Below are 17,310 nucleotides of genomic sequence, written 5' to 3'. Positions count from 1 at the left end.
CTTGACATAGGATCATTACAAAAAATTATTGGTAAAATGGGCCGTTTTATATATATATATATATATATAGAGAGTTCATGAAAAAGAGAATCTTTCCTCACCGTTTACAGGTGGTTATAACGAACAAAGAGTACCCAACAAATTATTAACAATTTTGTTTAAAGATATATAAATTATTCAATAAATATATATTTTGGGCGAAAGAAAACAGTGTAGTTATTTTAAATAAAATATATGATAGATTAGCGACTGTTAATCTGTCTTTTTAGTTTGATTAAAACACTAAATTCACAATAATACGCTTTATTACAACAAACGTACTTTAACCCTCGACATCTAAAGCTTGACTGCCTGGTTCTTTCTTAAGAACTGCCCCGAATATTAAATGTAAACAAATACTTCAGATTTGCTTATAAAACAAAACTAGTCTAAATAGATGTGAGCACGTCGCATCGGTCCATCGGTGAAGGTGATGACGTAAGCTAACACGGCCTTCCTGACATGTGGGGCGTCCTCGACCCTTCCACAGTTTTGCAAAGATTCACCTGACACCGGTAATCTGTAAACATTATAACAGCAGTACAAGCTCAAAATATATTCGAAGAACTAAGTCTAAACCTTATTTCATTTAACAAAATAGACTGTTATGTGGCACAGTTAACAACCACTAGAAGCACAGAGGCGGCTCAACCATCAACAGGTCTGTTACACCCATGTCTCTCAAGTGCTATCAAAAGATACCATATTCTAGCCAGGAGCTCAGAGGCGGTTCAACCACTACCAGGTCTATTACCCGCTTGTCTCACAGACCCAGAACACAACAATCTAAGCCTGCAGAGCAGGGACCTTAAAAATAGCCTGCCGAGCAGGGACCTTTAAACATAGCCTGCAAAGTAGGGACCTTAAACATAGCCTGCAAAGTAGGGACCTCAAACATAGCCTGCGACGCAGGGACCTTAAAAATAGCCTGCCGAGCAGGGACCTTAATCATAGCCTACTAAGCAGGGACCTTCACATATAGCCTGATACACAGGGACCTTAAACAGCCTACTAAGCAGGGACCTTTACACACATTCACAATCTTATTAAATAAATCTATATCCATCATACCTTATAGAATTTCTGTATCTGGCCAGGTTCGTAACTGTTCATGCGCTGCTATTGTAGTTCTACCTCGGCTGCCAATCCTTCGGAGTGCGTACCTCTCATTAGGTAAACAATGCGTTACCTCAAAGGGTCCGTGATACTTTGGTTTCAACTTTCCTCTATTCGACAGCTAATAGCGACATCTAATCCTAACGAACTTGCTTCTGTATGTAGTTCGGTTGACAATTCCAGATCAAAAATGTTGAAAATCGGATAAGAAGTCAATCGTACATTTTCACATTTACATGTCCATTCAAAAGATTTTCCCTCACGTAACAATGCAGATATCGGTGCTGTTAAAGTTGTAAAGTTTTTCACAAGATGTCTGAAATATCCAGCCAGTTCTTTTTCGATCACACCTAAATATTTCACAGATGTTTGGAAAAAGTTACATTTTTGCATATTTAAGGGCGTCAATGTCCTTTCTTAAGTTCTTAAGACATTCTTGAATGGGTCGAGCAGGGCACAACACATCATCAACATAAACAAACGTAATATCGTCTTTAAGTGGTCCAAGGGCTTTAACGATGGCGCTCTGATAATTTGATGAAGAGTTTATGAGATCAAACGGCATTCGGTTGTTCTTTTATTTCTTTCGTAACCCACTCGTCCATTCCTGACAAATTCAAATCATATTCCTCAAATGCAATTTCTAAATCTTACAAGTCGAAACTGCGCTGCAGCCACACTTAAACCTTCTGCGCAGTCATCTTCAATGTTGCTTGAGTAGTTTGGGCGTTGGCCATTGTCGATAAAATTTCCATGTTTTGTTTTTGGAATCTGTTGTTACTTTCTTGCTGCTAGTCTCTCTCCGATGCACTTTCGGTAATGTTCACAACGTTCGGACTCACTGCGCGTTTGTGTTTTTCACTATTGTTTGTTCGTTCACAAAGAAACACAAAAAAAAAAAAAAAATATTTTTTTTAGGTCCTTTCTTCCGGAAATAATTCACGAGAAGATATCCTTTATCCCACTTCTGATGATAGATTAGCGACTGTTAATCTGTCTTTTTAGTTTGATTAAAACACTAAATTCACAATAATACGCTTTATTACAACAAACGTACTTTAACCCTCGACATCTAAAGCTTGACTGCCTGGTTCTTTCTTAAGAACTGCCCCGAATATTAAATGTAAACAAATACTTCAGATTTGCTTATAAAACAAAACTAGTCTAAATAGATGTGAGCACGTCGCATCGGTCCATCGGTGAAGGTGATGACGTAAGCTAACATATATATAATAATATAATTTTGATTATATTTAATTAGAAGTTTGCGTTTCTTATCTAATAGAATAATTTGGTATAATTTTGGCATGTGATTTTAAATTTGTTAATAATAAAAGTAAATCTTACCCGAATTGTAGACGGGATACATTAAAATTCTGAGTTAAAGTCACACAAATCAGTCATACGAAAGATAAGATAAAACACCCACGCATTTACACAACAAATACAACAGAAATATCTAAGAAACACAGCAGAAAATCGCGAGACGCGTCCCTATCGAACTCCGCTGGCCGTCATAAAATTATATAGTTCATGAGTTTTCACCAACAATATGAAGAGCGTCTAAATTCCTGTTAAGTACTCCTGCTGATCTATTTAATTTACTTATATTCCTCTTGAGGCAACTGTTTGCTGTTTGTTTAATTAATTTTTTAATAAATAAAAATAAAAGTATTAAAATTAATATTAACCAACTATACATATTTTAAGTTATGCAATTTGCACACATGCAAATTCTGAGAATCACACGTCTGATTTTTGACTAGACGCGGGTACGCTTGCATTGGATAAATTAATGCAATTTTACTCCATAACATTTTTATATATCGCAACATTCGTAGTCCAAATGAATATACAACAAACATGTGTTTTAAAATAAATAATTTTACTGTTGTTTCTAATTACTTTGTGTGTGTGACAAGTGTAAAAGTATTCAGGAAGCCACTTCTTCATGTATGTGCGGTGAGTTAAAACGCTAATTAAATCCGTCAATTTAACTAGTTTCCTAATAGAAATTGTTTAGTAAATCTGAAAATGAAGGTAAAAGTTAGGATCTCTTAAGATTTTTCTAGTTTGTGATGTTTTAAACTGCTTTCCAACTTGTCAAATGCAAATGAGCAGGATATACAGTGGTAGCCAGAGAAATAAATCTGAAATTTGTCAGGCCCTTTATTCATGACAGGTTATGTACACATAACAAAATTGTTAATATTTTATTCGTTACAATCGCTTGTAAAGGGTGAAACAAAGATTCAATGAAATATCGGCAATGGTCATTTGAAATTAAATTTTACAACCCTTCAATTAACAACCACAATTCATCTAAATTTAATGTTTTTTGGTATTTTAATCGAGACTAGATGTTGTTCCATAAGTATCTATATACAAAACGATCCATTTTACTAAGTAGTCTTATACCATACCAAGAAATGGAACCCCAAATCAAAACTTTTCCTTCACCGTGTTCAAAGTTTTTGTAGTACATCTGGAATCAAAACTTATATTAGTAGAAAAATGAATGCACCTCAAAAAAATTTATACTGACTGGACAAAATTTGAATTAAATCCTTAAATTTTGTGCTATTCCTCTGGCCACCCCTCATTATCATTATATTTATTGGACGCCTACAAAAATGTATGAAACTTTAATAATATTGTAGAAATTTAAAGTAAGTTAGGCCTGTTTGATAATGAAAAGCGGCCCATTCAAAACTAGTTACATTACAATTTTCTACGGTGGCGCCGGTTTAATACGTACAACATAAGGTCCCTTTGTTGCCCTAATCCCCACAACAAAAACACATAGTTAAAACGATGATAATATAATATTGTTGTGGCTTTATATGGTACTAAATATACGTAAGACAATTTATCATTTTTATCTGTATCAAATCGACCGACGTCTTCATTGTTGTAATTCTTGTATGTAGGTAAAAAACTAAAGTCTCATTTTGAAATTGGATACGGGCTATTCATAAGATTTCGACGATAAATTCGCTTGTAATCATTTTATATACAGTTTTATAATGTACAATTTATTTAATTTATTCTCAGATAGAGTACACGGTTTCTTATCTCGTGCATTTATTATTTAATATAAAATGCAAATGTGGAGTTATTAAATTTTATGTGCTAAGAATGCAGGCTTCACGATACACTATCGCAAATATTATAATAAGGTGCAGTGCATTCTTCATGTACATAATTAACCGAATTAAACATCAACGCGTTGCACAATTTTGACGTGGCCAGGTTGGACGGTGACAAAATGAATCCAGACTTGCTAACCATTTCTGTGAATACAAAATTCCCATTTAGTATATTCAAAACATCCACATTAAAAGCAATTAGTGGTAAAAGGTCTCAGAATTGATCCGGGTTCTTATGTGAACAGATAAAGATGTTTCGTACTGGCCGTAATTGTGGTTAAATTACTTTAATGACGGCCGATTAACTTGTAGCTGATACAACATTATACTTAGGTGGACTTGTCGCGTTTCATAAAAACTAAATTAAATTTCGCTCAATTATCCCCGACGTGTATTGGCTTTATTGTGGAGCGATTTTTTAATTAAATACACAGAATAACTGCGGACGCTGTCCTCCTTTGTTTTGCTGGTTGCGATGGGCAAAAAGCGGCACCACCAAATATTTACGGCGGTGCCCGGCTCTACTTCATTAAACACCAGAGGATTCTCCCGGTTCACATGCGAAAATCCGAAGGAATGTACGCGATACCTGTACCAACTTTTTAACTTCTTTTGTCCTTTAATCGTTACAGCCAAGAAAAATTAACTTGTTTTATTATAAAATTGTTATTTAATTCTTAATAATGAATTAAACTAGTTAATAATAAATCCGTTACATATGTAATTTATTAATGTAATTTAGTGATATTACTGTGGCCATAATTAAGCAACTATATTAAAAATATGAGCTATATTACTTGAATTGGATGTTTATTGTTTTTTATCTTATTACATTATTTTTTATTTTTCAATTGGCAAAATTATAGCAACTTTTTACTTTATAGTCTTTTATTGCCCTCTATGAATTTAAATTGATTATTTTTTACCACTCTTTTGCTTCTTATAATCATTTAATTATTGGTTAGTGACTTCTGAACCAGACAAAAATACCATCAAATAAATTATTTGGGAAAAACTGTATAACTTGTTCTTTTTATACAAAATATTTTATACAATAACTTTTAGTCCTTTGATTCTGGCCCTTAAATATATGCACACACACTGTCTTCAGTAGATTCAGAAAAATTATCTTCTACAACAGGATGAATCCAATCTATAATAACAACCTCAACAACAACTTATTAATATTCTTAGAGTCATATTACACATTGTCACACTTGATTTTGTATAATTCTTTAATAAAAATTGTTGAATTTTAATGTAACGTAAAAAATATTACAAAAATATTTATAATGTTTTTTATATTATGAATAATCCAGTAAGAAAGTATGTAATAACTCAATTTTATAGTATCTTAAATAACTAATAATAAGATTATTTTAATAATTTTATTATTTTATTGTAATAAAAGTAAAAAAATTTTATATCAAAGTAATCAACCCAGATGAAATTTGGCTTCAGAACCAGACAAAAATTCTACAACAACATTAATCCTATCTATAATAACAACCACTCTTCTGTATATCTATTATAAATATTTAATTGTAAAATAATTATATTAATATTCTTGGAGTCATATTATACATTATCACACTTGATTTTGTATAATTCTTTAATAAACATAGTTGAATTTTAATCTAATTTAAAGAATATTACAAAAATATTTATAGTATATTTTATATTATGAATAATCCATTAAGAAAATATGTAATAAATCAATTTTATAGTATTTTATATAATTAATATTAATTTTCAATAATTTTATTATAATAAAAGTAAAAAATTGAAGTTTTATATCAATATAATCAACTTCGATGAAATTTGACTTCAGAACCAGACAAAAATTCAGCAACAAACCAAATACCACGTTGAATAGCAATTTATATTATCAAAAATTTATACATAAAATATAATTATAACAAAATAATACCAACACTGTTTTTCATTGCTATAACAATATTCGGAGAAATTGTACCAGTTGTAATTTGTTTCATGGATAATAATTTTAATATTAATTATTACGTCTGATCTGATATTATAATAATTAATATATTCTTAAATTACCATTTTACTAAAATATTTCAAGACATTTTAATCCGAAAGTTGGTATTGTCAAATTCGTTTGTACATTGACTTTACATTAAATAAGTGTCAATATTTTGAAGTTTAACATTACTGTCATTGTGATTGTGAACGACCATTGCTAATTGCCACAGTAAACTAATCATTAATACTTAAATCCGCAGAACCAATAATATACCTAGAAATTAGATTTAAGTGGTATAAAAGAGATTAGCAACTAATTCGTCCGACACTCGACAACGTCGCACCAAAATGGACCTACTAGAGCCGATCACCAAGCACATATCAAGAATAACCAAGCTACGGATATCTAAGCCACCGGAAGAACTCAACGAAAAAAGAAAACAACATCCGTACCAAAGGAGCTCGTCACCGGAACTCAAGGCAGTGAATCCGTTCGACTACTTCGAATCCAGGAACAACGATCCGATTTACTTCAAGTGGTGCGAGTACCTGTCGTGTCCGCCGACCAAGATAAAGCTACGAGGAAGGCGGCGTCCACCTCCCGGAATCATTTCCGGGAATCTGGTGCCGTTCGTCGAACCCGAACTGCTAGATGTCGGCCAGCAAACGCTTGAAGACGTTTCGGAGCAGTGCAGCATCGGGAAGAGGGTCCTTTCGGATTTGGACGACACGTTCAAGAATTGGTTGGAAAATGCGGACTCCGACGACAAGGACTGTTACAATGGGCTCAAGAAATGCCATTGTAAGGAGGCAATCAAGATGATTGTGAAAAAAAACCCCAGGAAGCACGACAGTGCGGAGAAAAATTTAGATGGCCGAGACACAGTGGATTTTGTTAAAAGCAGAACCTCAAATTGTTACAGTGCAGTCAAGAGAGTTATAGATAATAAGCCTGATATACTCAGAGGGATTGACTAAATTTTTTATACCAAATGTATTTATTTAATTGCTAATTTGTCTATACACGTACTATAATAAGTTTATCGTAGAAATTAAAGTTTTAGTTTTAACTGACTTTTCTAATTATTAAATGCTCACATGCAACAAAAATAGATATGGCATTATACACACAACAGTAAAATACTGTATGAATAATGTAACACAATTAAAAAAAGTTTGGGCTTAATTTGAATAGGTCATATCTATAATTGTTCTAAAAAATTCATACCATTTTATCATAATAATAACCTAGAATTAATGTAAATAATTTTATAACAGAAGTGGTGATTTTAATTTTATGAATGATAAATTCTTAATATGACTATTTTTTACCTACAGAAAATTTAAATCCTTAATTTTCTTGACAGTATTGCTATAAATTGTGAGTTCATTCTATTAACGACACCATTGTCAAGACGTTCACCATGGCATTGACTTCAACAGTAATCGTCCAAAAAATCTGGAAATTATGTAGAGATTATTTCCAACCACCTTATGAAAAATGCCAATCTGTAAAACGTGGCAGAACAGAAATTGAAGATGATGAGGTTCCTTATAAAAAGTTTAGATCATCCTTAGAAGAAGATATAGGTCATACGATGGAACAGTTCCATCAAGTTCCGGTAGAAAGAAGATTGTTCAAATTAAGAACTGATACAAAGGATAGACAATACATTTGTGCTAGAAGAATTAACGAACGAATGAATTTGGATTTTGAATATTCAGAGTGGAAGAAAGGATTGGTAAAATCCAACAGTTTTTCAACACCAACCAAGGTGAAATATACGAATATATGAACAATAAAGTATCATAATTAATTATAAACATGTTTTATTACTAATAATTGCATAGTGAATTATTATATAGAAACACACTATATATATATATTACATATATAGGATATATAATATAATAATAAATAAATTCAAAATCCATTTAATACACGTATCGCCATCTTATAGTTGTACTATGCAACTGTAATTAAAATTACAGAACACTGTAGACTCAAATCTGTCAAGGTGGTAACAGGTTTCTTCTTTAAAGTCCTCGAGCCATAAAGAGGTTACAAACAACAAATCCAACATTTATTCACATACATACACATTTTATTCAATTCTAATTTGAAAATACAATGACAATTTATTGTCAAAACAAACATAAGTTTGGGGAAGACGATACACTTAACATGAAGACTCATATAATGACGGTTAAGAAATTTTAAAAAGAAATTGTAGATTATATAAACAAACACACATCTTTTAAATACATTATATTTTACTCTAATTTATAAGAATTCTTCTAAAATAACTTATACTTACTTTGAAGTTTATATCATATAATGATATGACAAGAGAAATTGTAGATTATATTAACATTCATACTTTTTTAATACATTTTATTTTCTAATTTGTAACAATTCTTCTGAAAACTGAAAGAAAGAAACTGAAGTACAAACATTTCATAAGTTTATGGAAGACGATAGACTAATTCTGAAGTCTTTAAATCTTACAGTGACATCACAATAAATCATTAGAAGAAATTGTGGGTTATATAAACATTCACACCTCTTAAATACAATTTCACAACTCCAACGTTTAACAATTCTTCTAAAAAACTGGAAGAACACGTAGAAATATACTCAAGTACAAACATTTCATAAGTTTAGGGAAGACGATAGACTAATTCTGAAGTCTTTAAATCATACAATGACATCACAAGAAATTATTAAAAGAAATTGTGAATTATATAAACATTCCCTCCTCTTAAATACAATTTTTTTTAAATCTAATTTGTAACAAGTCTTCTGATAAACTGGAAGAACACGTAGAAATGTGCTCAAGTATAAACATTTCATAAGTTTAGTAAAGACGACAGACTAATTCTGAAGTCTGTAAATCATGCAATGACATCTCAAGAAATTATTAGAAGAAATTGTGGATTATATAAACAATCACACCTCTTAAATACAATTTTTTAACTCCAAAGTCTAACAATTCTTCTAAAAAACTGGAAGAACACGTAAAAATATACTCAAGTACAAACATTTCATAAGTTTAGGGAAGACGATAGACTAATTCTGAAGTCTTTACAATGACATCACAAGTAATTATTAAAATAAATTGTGAATAATATAAACATTCACTCCTCTTAAATACAATTTTTTAAATCTATTTTATAACAAAATCTTCTAATAAGTAGGAATATGCTCAAATACATTTCAAAAATTTGGTCAAGAAATATACATTTATTTTTTTAGAAATTCTCAATAAGGTTGTTTAAACATTTTGTGAGTTCAATATTAGGTATTACTAGATTAATTTAATTTAATTCACAAAATTAATAATAATCAATACATACAGGTAATAATTTAATCACATATAGTTTCAATTAATTATACCTGGTTGCAACTGCTTGATATTCAGGTAATACTGCATTGAAATATATACACAAATTTTCATATCAATCAACACCAATTAACAACAAACCTAACATGGATCTCTTCGATAAGTGCATAACCAAAGTTGTGGCCGCCTGCAAATTTTTGCTGGTACCAAGCATCGCTGTGGAAGAATCACAATCTATCGCATATACAACAGACTCAGCTACAACCGAGTCGGTTCAAAACACACCTACGGACTACACCAGCAATTATAGCGAATCTAGCGATTCATCAACAGAGGACAGCCTTTTGGAGGACTACGAAACATGGAAGTGGGGACTGGAAAATCAGTTCCTCAACATCGATGAGACATACAATTTTAATTTTGAGTATGACAACGAGAATCATCATTGCTCCACCATGGAAACGGAAGATGTTGGGAGGGGACCACAAAGTACTTCAAATCATTGGAATACACTGGAAATATCGGTTGGATATGAGTGTTGGAATGATATGCAAGTGAATGGAAAACACTGTTGCCCATCCATCGGGTTAGATGATACATCTGATTCAGAGATTCAAGAACCAAGAACCAACACTTGTTGCAGACGAGGCGAACCAAAGGGGGAAGCACCAGGGTGTAAGTCCAAACATTGGATTACTCTTGAACTAACCGTCGACGATGATTTTTGGGATAAATGGTGCAATGATGACGGTGATAGTGACAGTGAAGTGGAAGACGATTTTAATGTTAGTTATAATTCATGGAAATTACATTTAGAGAACAGGATCAATGAAGCACAAGATGAAGTGACACCTCGAAGGATTTAATTAAAGTAATGGATTGTATTGAAGGAAAGAAATGATTCCAGTGATGTATTGGAAAAAATATTTATTAATTAATAACTAATTAATAAAATGTATTGTATTGAAGGAGGAATCAATATTCCATATAATGTTTTGTATTTGAAAAATTAAATTAATTAAAGTAATGTATTGTAATGTAGGAAGGAATTCCATCAATGTTTTATATTGAATTGAAAAATATTTTAATAAACACTAAAGAATAATATGTATGTACTATTAATATCACCTGATGAGATTCTGGAATAATTCGAATGAAAGAACCATTGTCAGTAAAATAATGGTTGCTATATAAACATTAATACACATCTTGAAAGTTGTCAATAGCTCATAATACAATATTGAAAGATGTCAATAACATCAAACAACGGTGGGTCTCTTTTCTTCCATTTTTTATTTTAAAAATGAGTTTTGTTTCAGTTGTAGCTAATGAACTGTGTGAGTTCTTCGAAGTTGTCATTCACAGTATTTTGTATAGTAGAAAATTATATCCGGAATCGATTTTCGGACCAATTAGTAGATATGGCATAAATGTCTACAGATGCACCGACACAGAAATCAACGAGTATATCAACGAATCTCTGAAAGCTGTCGACTATCACATTAGAAAAGGGCACTTGCAAAAACTATTTATCTGTTTCCACACAGATAAATTGCTGTACGAAAGATACGTTTTTGAATTTGTGGATTTAAAGTGCTTTATAGACAAGTAAGAAACAAAATACAAAGTGTCAGTTTTTACAGCAACTATTACAGGAATCCTTACGGTACAAATTTGGGAAAATACTTTGGTGAATTTGTTATGATGCTGCACACATCCAACTTTCGCTTGTTGCCTTTGCCTGATGAGGCTCATTTTAGTCTTAGAATTATGACTGCGCCATCCCACTTTACAGAAGAACCTTCATTTGAGGTACACACTTGAAATGAGTTTTAAAAGAATTATTTATAAATATTCTAATGTTTTTGATGCAGAATTTCCCTTGGATTGAAATAAGTAACGATGAAAACTGTATTAAAACATCAAATGTAATTCCAGTATACAATATTAAGAGAGATTATCTGGACTTATCAATTTATGTGGAAAAATCTGCTGACGTTTATAATTAAAGAATTATGAAATAAAAATCTTAATCATAATTAGAACAGAAGAATGTCTTTTTTAATATTTAAAATTTGGAAATATTTGGACCCGTTATTAAGTTCAAAATTTTCTAAAACATCTAATTTTGTTAATTTTTCATTTTGTACACACTTAAAATAAGTTTTAAAAGATTTTTTTATAAATATTCTAATATTTTTGAAGAGAGATTATCTACTATGAAATAAAAATCTTAATTATAATTAGAATTGAAGAATGTATTTCTTAAAATTTGGGATAATTTGGACCAAAATCTAATTTTAACCCAGATTTTTAATATGAACAGAAGATGTGAGTTGTGAGTAGAGTTGTAAATACCCAATATTGAGTTCAAATTTTTTATAAACATCAAATATTGTTAATTTGTACTTTTATTTTTTTGTATACGTCAATTTATTGCAACAATATGCTCTTCCAGGTCCCCAATAATATCTTCAAAATTACCAGACAATAAAATGTATTTACTTCTCTATTTCCCTCATAAAACCTTCATATTGGAAGTTATTTCTACTTAGGTGTATATAAGTAAATGCTATTTTTATGTTGGTCAATAAAATATTTTCCAATTCCATTTTTTGATGGTTCTATTCTTTTGTAATTATAGATTATTAACTAAATGTGTCTGTGATTCCCTTATATATTAAAAATTGTGGTTATATATTGAAATAATACTAAATATATGGTATAAATAATACACTATATATTATTAATAATAAATATATATTTTATTCAACAATTTACACTATATACAAATAAATACACACCTTACAAAAATTAATTAAACATTTTCTTAAAGACTTTTTTCAAGTTCTTCATTAAAGAATATCGTCTTTTGGTCTTACAAGTTAGACTAGTCACTTCTCGCAAATAGTTGGTCCCATTTCCGGATACTATGTCAATCTTCCCGATGTGTATAGTGTTTTTCTTTTTCAGTATTCCTTGATGTAATGCTGACACCCACAAATTGTACATTGGTTCATCCAAATTTAGGTAATTGTTTTCTAAAAAACTGTCAACTTCCATTATGCACACGACTAGGTACTGCTTGAACCACTGCAAAAATCAAACTGAGTGAGTGTACCTGTCTTAGTATCTACCTGTTGTGACAGTGTGATAATTTCCAAGAATATTTTTATGGTTTAATAGTTTCTTAAATATGCATACTTGACTTGGTCTAAAATTTTCAAAATAAGGTTCTCTATGGTCGGTACCCTGGACGACCTTTTAACAATTTTCACACCAGTTGAAATTTTCCAAGATCAACACATTTTGTCAATGTTTTTATTGATGGGTTTATCCAAACAGAAATTGGTACACAGGTATATGAGCATTGGCACTGACTTAACAATTAATTAAAATACTAATTTACAGTTGTATAATTATAATAATACAACTTACTTCTATACTTTCCAATAAAAGTTATCCAATTAAAACAATACAGATTTTATTTATATAATAATCCACAACAACATATCTGAACATAAACCAGTCACAAGACTGGTCCTTTATCAAAACCGTCTAAGTAACACTGACTAAAGCCATCATCTGCTATCGATTCCACATCTTCATCGTCTTGTACAGATGAATTTGTCATAAATTTTTTAACCTTCATACAATATACTTCCACATTGTTCACCAGATCCTTATATTTAGTTTGTGATTTCTTAGAAAGCTTCTTCACAACCTTCTTAATTTTTGCGACCTTCTTCTGCTTGAAGATAGTCTGCTCCAGTCTTCCATCAGGCAATTGGTGTTCCACCACGTCTCCAGAAATTTCTTCCAAATTACCGGACAATAAAATACTGTCATTTGCATCCACAGCTTCGTCCTTTTTGTAAGAGGACGTCCAACTTTCGTACTTGTCGTCCTGTTTGCACAGGTCTATGTTTCTAAATGACAAAGGGGAGGACGATCTGGAAACAGTTGAGCTGGGTACTGTGTACTTTTTCGAACTTCCCTTCATTTTGGTGAGTAAGTTCTTTGCTGATTCCATTTTGGCTGTTCTATTCTTGTGTAAGCATAGAGTGAATTAACAATGATTGTTCTCACCTTATATTGCATAGTGTAGGTAACATATGTTACCTGTATATAAAAATAATATACTCATATTTATTTTATTTTCATTTATTATTATATTTCTCTTATAGTCAATATTATTACATACTAATTAAATTAATCTCCTTCCCCATCATTTTTGTTTAATTAATTTCTTAAACATCCAGTACTTGACTTTGAACGGTTCCTCAATGGACCACAACGTGACAAACCTCTCCCCATGCTTCTTTGGACAATAACACGTCTCTTCACAGTCTTCAATTGTAACCCAGCATTTCTCAAACGCCTTTTTGAACTTCTTCACGAAGTTTTTGAACTTCTCTTTGACACTAATCATCGTAGTCTCGCATCGTACCACCTTAAGTGGTTCCTCCAAAATTACAGTGCTGGCATCTTCGTAGTTCCAACTGTCTTCCTCGAAGGAAATCAAGTGTCCACAGACAATATCCGGGTGTGGATCTACAGTGCCATAGACTCTTAACTTGTTATGTCCACGTCTTAAATAAGATAGCCAATCCTCGTACTCAATGTCATCTGTGTAAACTGATATTTCCCCAATTGAGGCCATGGATGAGGTTCTTTTTAATCTGGTATTTTCCAAGTGGGTTGTATTTACCAAGATGGGGGTGCCTTGGGTTTCTTCGATGTAACGGGAGGCGGAGATTCCTTGATCAATTTCCATGGTTAAGTTTAACTCGATGTAATGCAAATAGATAACAGAAGTTTCTGATTATTGCATTCTAAAATGCATTTGCTTTTATTGCAATTGTAGGTAGATGTACCAGCCAGGTATGATTTATCTTAATCCCAATAGTGTTAAAATTAAAAGAGATAAAGTAATAATGCTGTGATTTTTTATTAATAACTAACTATAGTGTAAAAATTAATTGAGAATGTTGGATGCTGAACAACTACTTAACAATAGTGTGAGATATTTATGTTTACTTATAAATGCTGCTCATGAAAGTCATATAAGAAAACGTAGCTTTGAGAGCCTACAAAAATGTTTAAAATTAAACTCTCACATTCAACAAATTGAATATCTTACAGCAAGAAACGAAGCCAAACAAAGATCAGCAAATGGTCCAATCATTAAAGACAATGGACTTTGGGCTCTTTGAATGATATTCACCAGGCATTGCTGAGTTTTGATATCGTATTCCCACCAGTTTATTTCTGTGTACAACAGAATTGCTATATTTTTGCTCTTAAAATCATTAAAATGACAAATTTGAAATTAATATTATGTCTTTGTTACCTCATTCATGACTTCATCTGCGTAAAAATATGAAGCCCACATCCAATGAATGTTGATAGCAAAGAAGTAAAACAAAACACCTTTATTCCAAATCGTATCATTCTAAAATTATAAAATGTAATGAATAAAAATTTGTGGAGAAGACGTACAAACCTCGTCTCCAACATCAATTCCACCAATAACTGAGATCAATATTGTCCCCAGTTGAAAGGACGTTAACATAAAATCTAATAATATAAAAGTACTAGTGCGGTCCCTAACCAGGCCCACATATCTGAAATTACAATAAAGTAAATATGTCCCTATTGGTACTTAGGTACTTACTGAATGAGATCAGTGTGATACTCGACGAATTTCGAAAACACCAAGTATCTAGCCTGATCTAAAGTAATGTTGTTTCTTTTTCGAAAGTAATTTGCATAATGTTCAGAATCAAGGATAATAGTATGTAGTACCTTAATATTAGCTAACACGTATGTAGAGATGTGTAGTACCGAAAACTTCGTATACATCATGTACAAGAAGCAAGTCATCAAATAGAAGCATTGATCGAAAAGAACAAACCAGTAATAGTTGTCCGGATTGAAAGGAAACCACTGAAAATAAACGTACTCCCTTCTACCCTCCAACAACTTGGAGTGTTCCAGACTTAGGCAAATACAAAACACGTACGTGAAATAAAAGATCTCCGCCGATGTCCTGTTGGTTATTTTGATGTACTTCTCGAAAACCTCAGTTATCCTACCGTTGGAATGTTTAAAATGTTCCTGCTCTTTGGTCTCGATCGAACTATACAAATCTTGGACGTCTTTGGACAAAATCTTTTTCAAACTGAATATCGTCACGACATACAAACAGGAAAAACTCAACGACTGCCCCACAACCACGGGGTTGTGCATCTCCTTGTACAACCGTATGAGCAACAAGGAGAAATTACCGAGGTACGCAAAAGCAAAGAAAAATCCCCAAACCTTGTACACCTTGAAGAAGAGCTGGTTTTGGTACGGTAATTCTTGTGGACGCATCAATCCGCAGATGTATTTTATTTTGTTTAAAAACGACAGATGGTATTTTCTACCCATGATTATTGTTAATCAGTAACCACTGAATGATTCAATTTTGTGGGAAACGTGCTTTTATAGGCGCAAGCATGCAATTATCGATTGCTTAATTAATGGTGGGACTTCTTCGAGTTGCATGTATTCATTTTTTAATTAGCTGAAGGAAATACTAAATTTTTAAAGAGTGTGGGTTTTTATTTGTTTGCAATGTACACAAATTAACTAAACCACTAAAACAATTTAACCAATTCATTCATAAATACTCTTCATAAAAGTCATGTAAGAAAACATTGCTTTAACTGCCTACAAACGACAAAATGTTAACACACACTCCACATCAACATAAATTACTTACAGTTAAAAATGAGGCCAAACATAGGTCAGTAAAAGGTCCAATACACAAAGACAAATGAGTCTGAGACCTCTGGATGATCCTCAGTAGACATTTTTGAGTTCTAACATCATATTCGTACCATTTTAACTCGGTGTAAATAATTTTGCCAATATTTAAACTCTAAAATACTTAATTTAGTTATAATTTACTTTCAGTGGGTGTATACTTGCTTCAGTAATGACTTGTTCCCCATAATAGTAAGAAGCTGACATCCAATGTATATTAAGGGCAAAGAAGTATAACAGTGACAGTTTTGTCAAAATAGTATCATTCTGAAATAACTCAAAAGTAGGGAGAAAACATTTTAATTTAGAGTACATACCTCATTACCACCTACAATTGCAATAAGAATGGTACCCAGCTGAAAGGAAGTCAAGATGAAGTCCAAGAGGATGAACAGACTTGTACGCTCCCTAACCGATTGGACATAGCTAAAAATAGCTAAGTTAAAGATTCCTGAACAATTTATATGTTTAACTACCTTATTAATTCTGTGTGAACAGATACACAATAGGAGAACACTGCGTATCTAGCTTCTCCTACAGTTAGGTTGTTTAAAAGTCTTAATTTGTTGGCATAGTTCTCAGAGTCTATAATAACAGTCTGTAATATTTTCAAATTCGCCAATATGTACATAGAAATGTGAAGTACTGACAGTTTGGTGTACATCATGTAAATTAAGCAGGTCATCAAATAAATATACTGGCTCACTATGACAAACCAATAATAATCATCAGTATTAAAAGGGAACCACTGGAAATAAATGTACTCCCGTCCACCTTCAAGTACTTTAGAATGTTCCACGGTGTAAAACACACAAAATATAAAGCAAAAATTGAATATTTGAGACGAACGTCTCTTTGTTATC

General features: G+C 31.8%; 4 protein-coding genes and 1 long non-coding RNA gene across 6 annotated transcripts; 2 read left to right on the top strand and 3 right to left on the bottom strand.

Moving 5' to 3' along the window:
• Nucleotides 1-589: 589 nt before the first annotated feature.
• On the bottom strand, nt 590-2,635 carry LOC126265355 (uncharacterized). The gene is made up of 2 exons (XR_007547858.1): nt 1,539-2,635; nt 590-1,471 (listed from the first exon to the last, which is right to left on the bottom strand). It is a non-coding gene; the product is annotated as an uncharacterized LOC126265355 (long non-coding RNA).
• Nucleotides 2,636-2,935: 300 nt separating this feature from the next.
• LOC109606794 (uncharacterized) lies at nt 2,936-8,094 on the top strand. Its single transcript, XM_020023334.2, has 2 exons — nt 2,936-3,117; nt 6,551-8,094. The coding sequence occupies exon 2, from the start codon at nt 6,639-6,641 to the stop codon at nt 7,266-7,268; it is 630 nt and encodes a 209-aa protein (XP_019878893.2). The 5' UTR covers nt 2,936-3,117; nt 6,551-6,638; the 3' UTR covers nt 7,269-8,094.
• A 2,763-nt stretch (nt 8,095-10,857) lies between these two features.
• On the top strand, nt 10,858-11,673 carry LOC126265384 (mitotic spindle assembly checkpoint protein MAD2B-like). Its single transcript, XM_049966667.1, has 4 exons — nt 10,858-10,903; nt 10,954-11,242; nt 11,290-11,446; nt 11,509-11,673. Exons 1-4 carry the CDS (start codon nt 10,882-10,884, stop codon nt 11,641-11,643), a joined length of 603 nt encoding a protein of 200 aa, XP_049822624.1. The 5' UTR covers nt 10,858-10,881; the 3' UTR covers nt 11,644-11,673.
• A 729-nt stretch (nt 11,674-12,402) lies between these two features.
• On the bottom strand, nt 12,403-16,655 carry LOC126265299 (uncharacterized). Of its 2 annotated transcripts, none has more exons than XM_049966265.1 (3): nt 16,613-16,655; nt 16,404-16,562; nt 12,403-12,727 (listed from the first exon to the last, which is right to left on the bottom strand). In XM_049966265.1, exons 1-3 carry the CDS (start codon nt 16,652-16,654, stop codon nt 12,449-12,451), a joined length of 480 nt encoding a protein of 159 aa, XP_049822222.1. In that variant the 5' UTR covers nt 16,655; the 3' UTR covers nt 12,403-12,448. The 2 variants fall into 2 exon arrangements, with proteins under 2 accessions (XP_049822222.1, XP_049822223.1); XM_049966266.1 differs by lacking the exon at nt 12,403-12,727 and adding an exon at nt 16,225-16,351.
• On the bottom strand, nt 13,131-16,043 carry LOC126265298 (odorant receptor 30a-like). The gene is made up of 5 exons (XM_049966264.1): nt 15,312-16,043; nt 15,141-15,261; nt 14,988-15,089; nt 14,778-14,936; nt 13,131-14,724 (listed from the first exon to the last, which is right to left on the bottom strand). Exons 1-5 carry the CDS (start codon nt 16,010-16,012, stop codon nt 14,671-14,673), a joined length of 1,137 nt encoding a protein of 378 aa, XP_049822221.1. The 5' UTR covers nt 16,013-16,043; the 3' UTR covers nt 13,131-14,670.
• Nucleotides 16,656-17,310: the final 655 nt, after the last annotated feature.

The sequence above is a fragment of the Aethina tumida genome, chromosome 4 (assembly GCF_024364675.1).
Source record: "Aethina tumida isolate Nest 87 chromosome 4, icAetTumi1.1, whole genome shotgun sequence".
In the NCBI taxonomy this organism is placed as follows: Eukaryota; Metazoa; Arthropoda; class Insecta; order Coleoptera; family Nitidulidae; genus Aethina; species Aethina tumida.
This window is presented reverse-complemented; position numbering and strand designations above follow the sequence as displayed.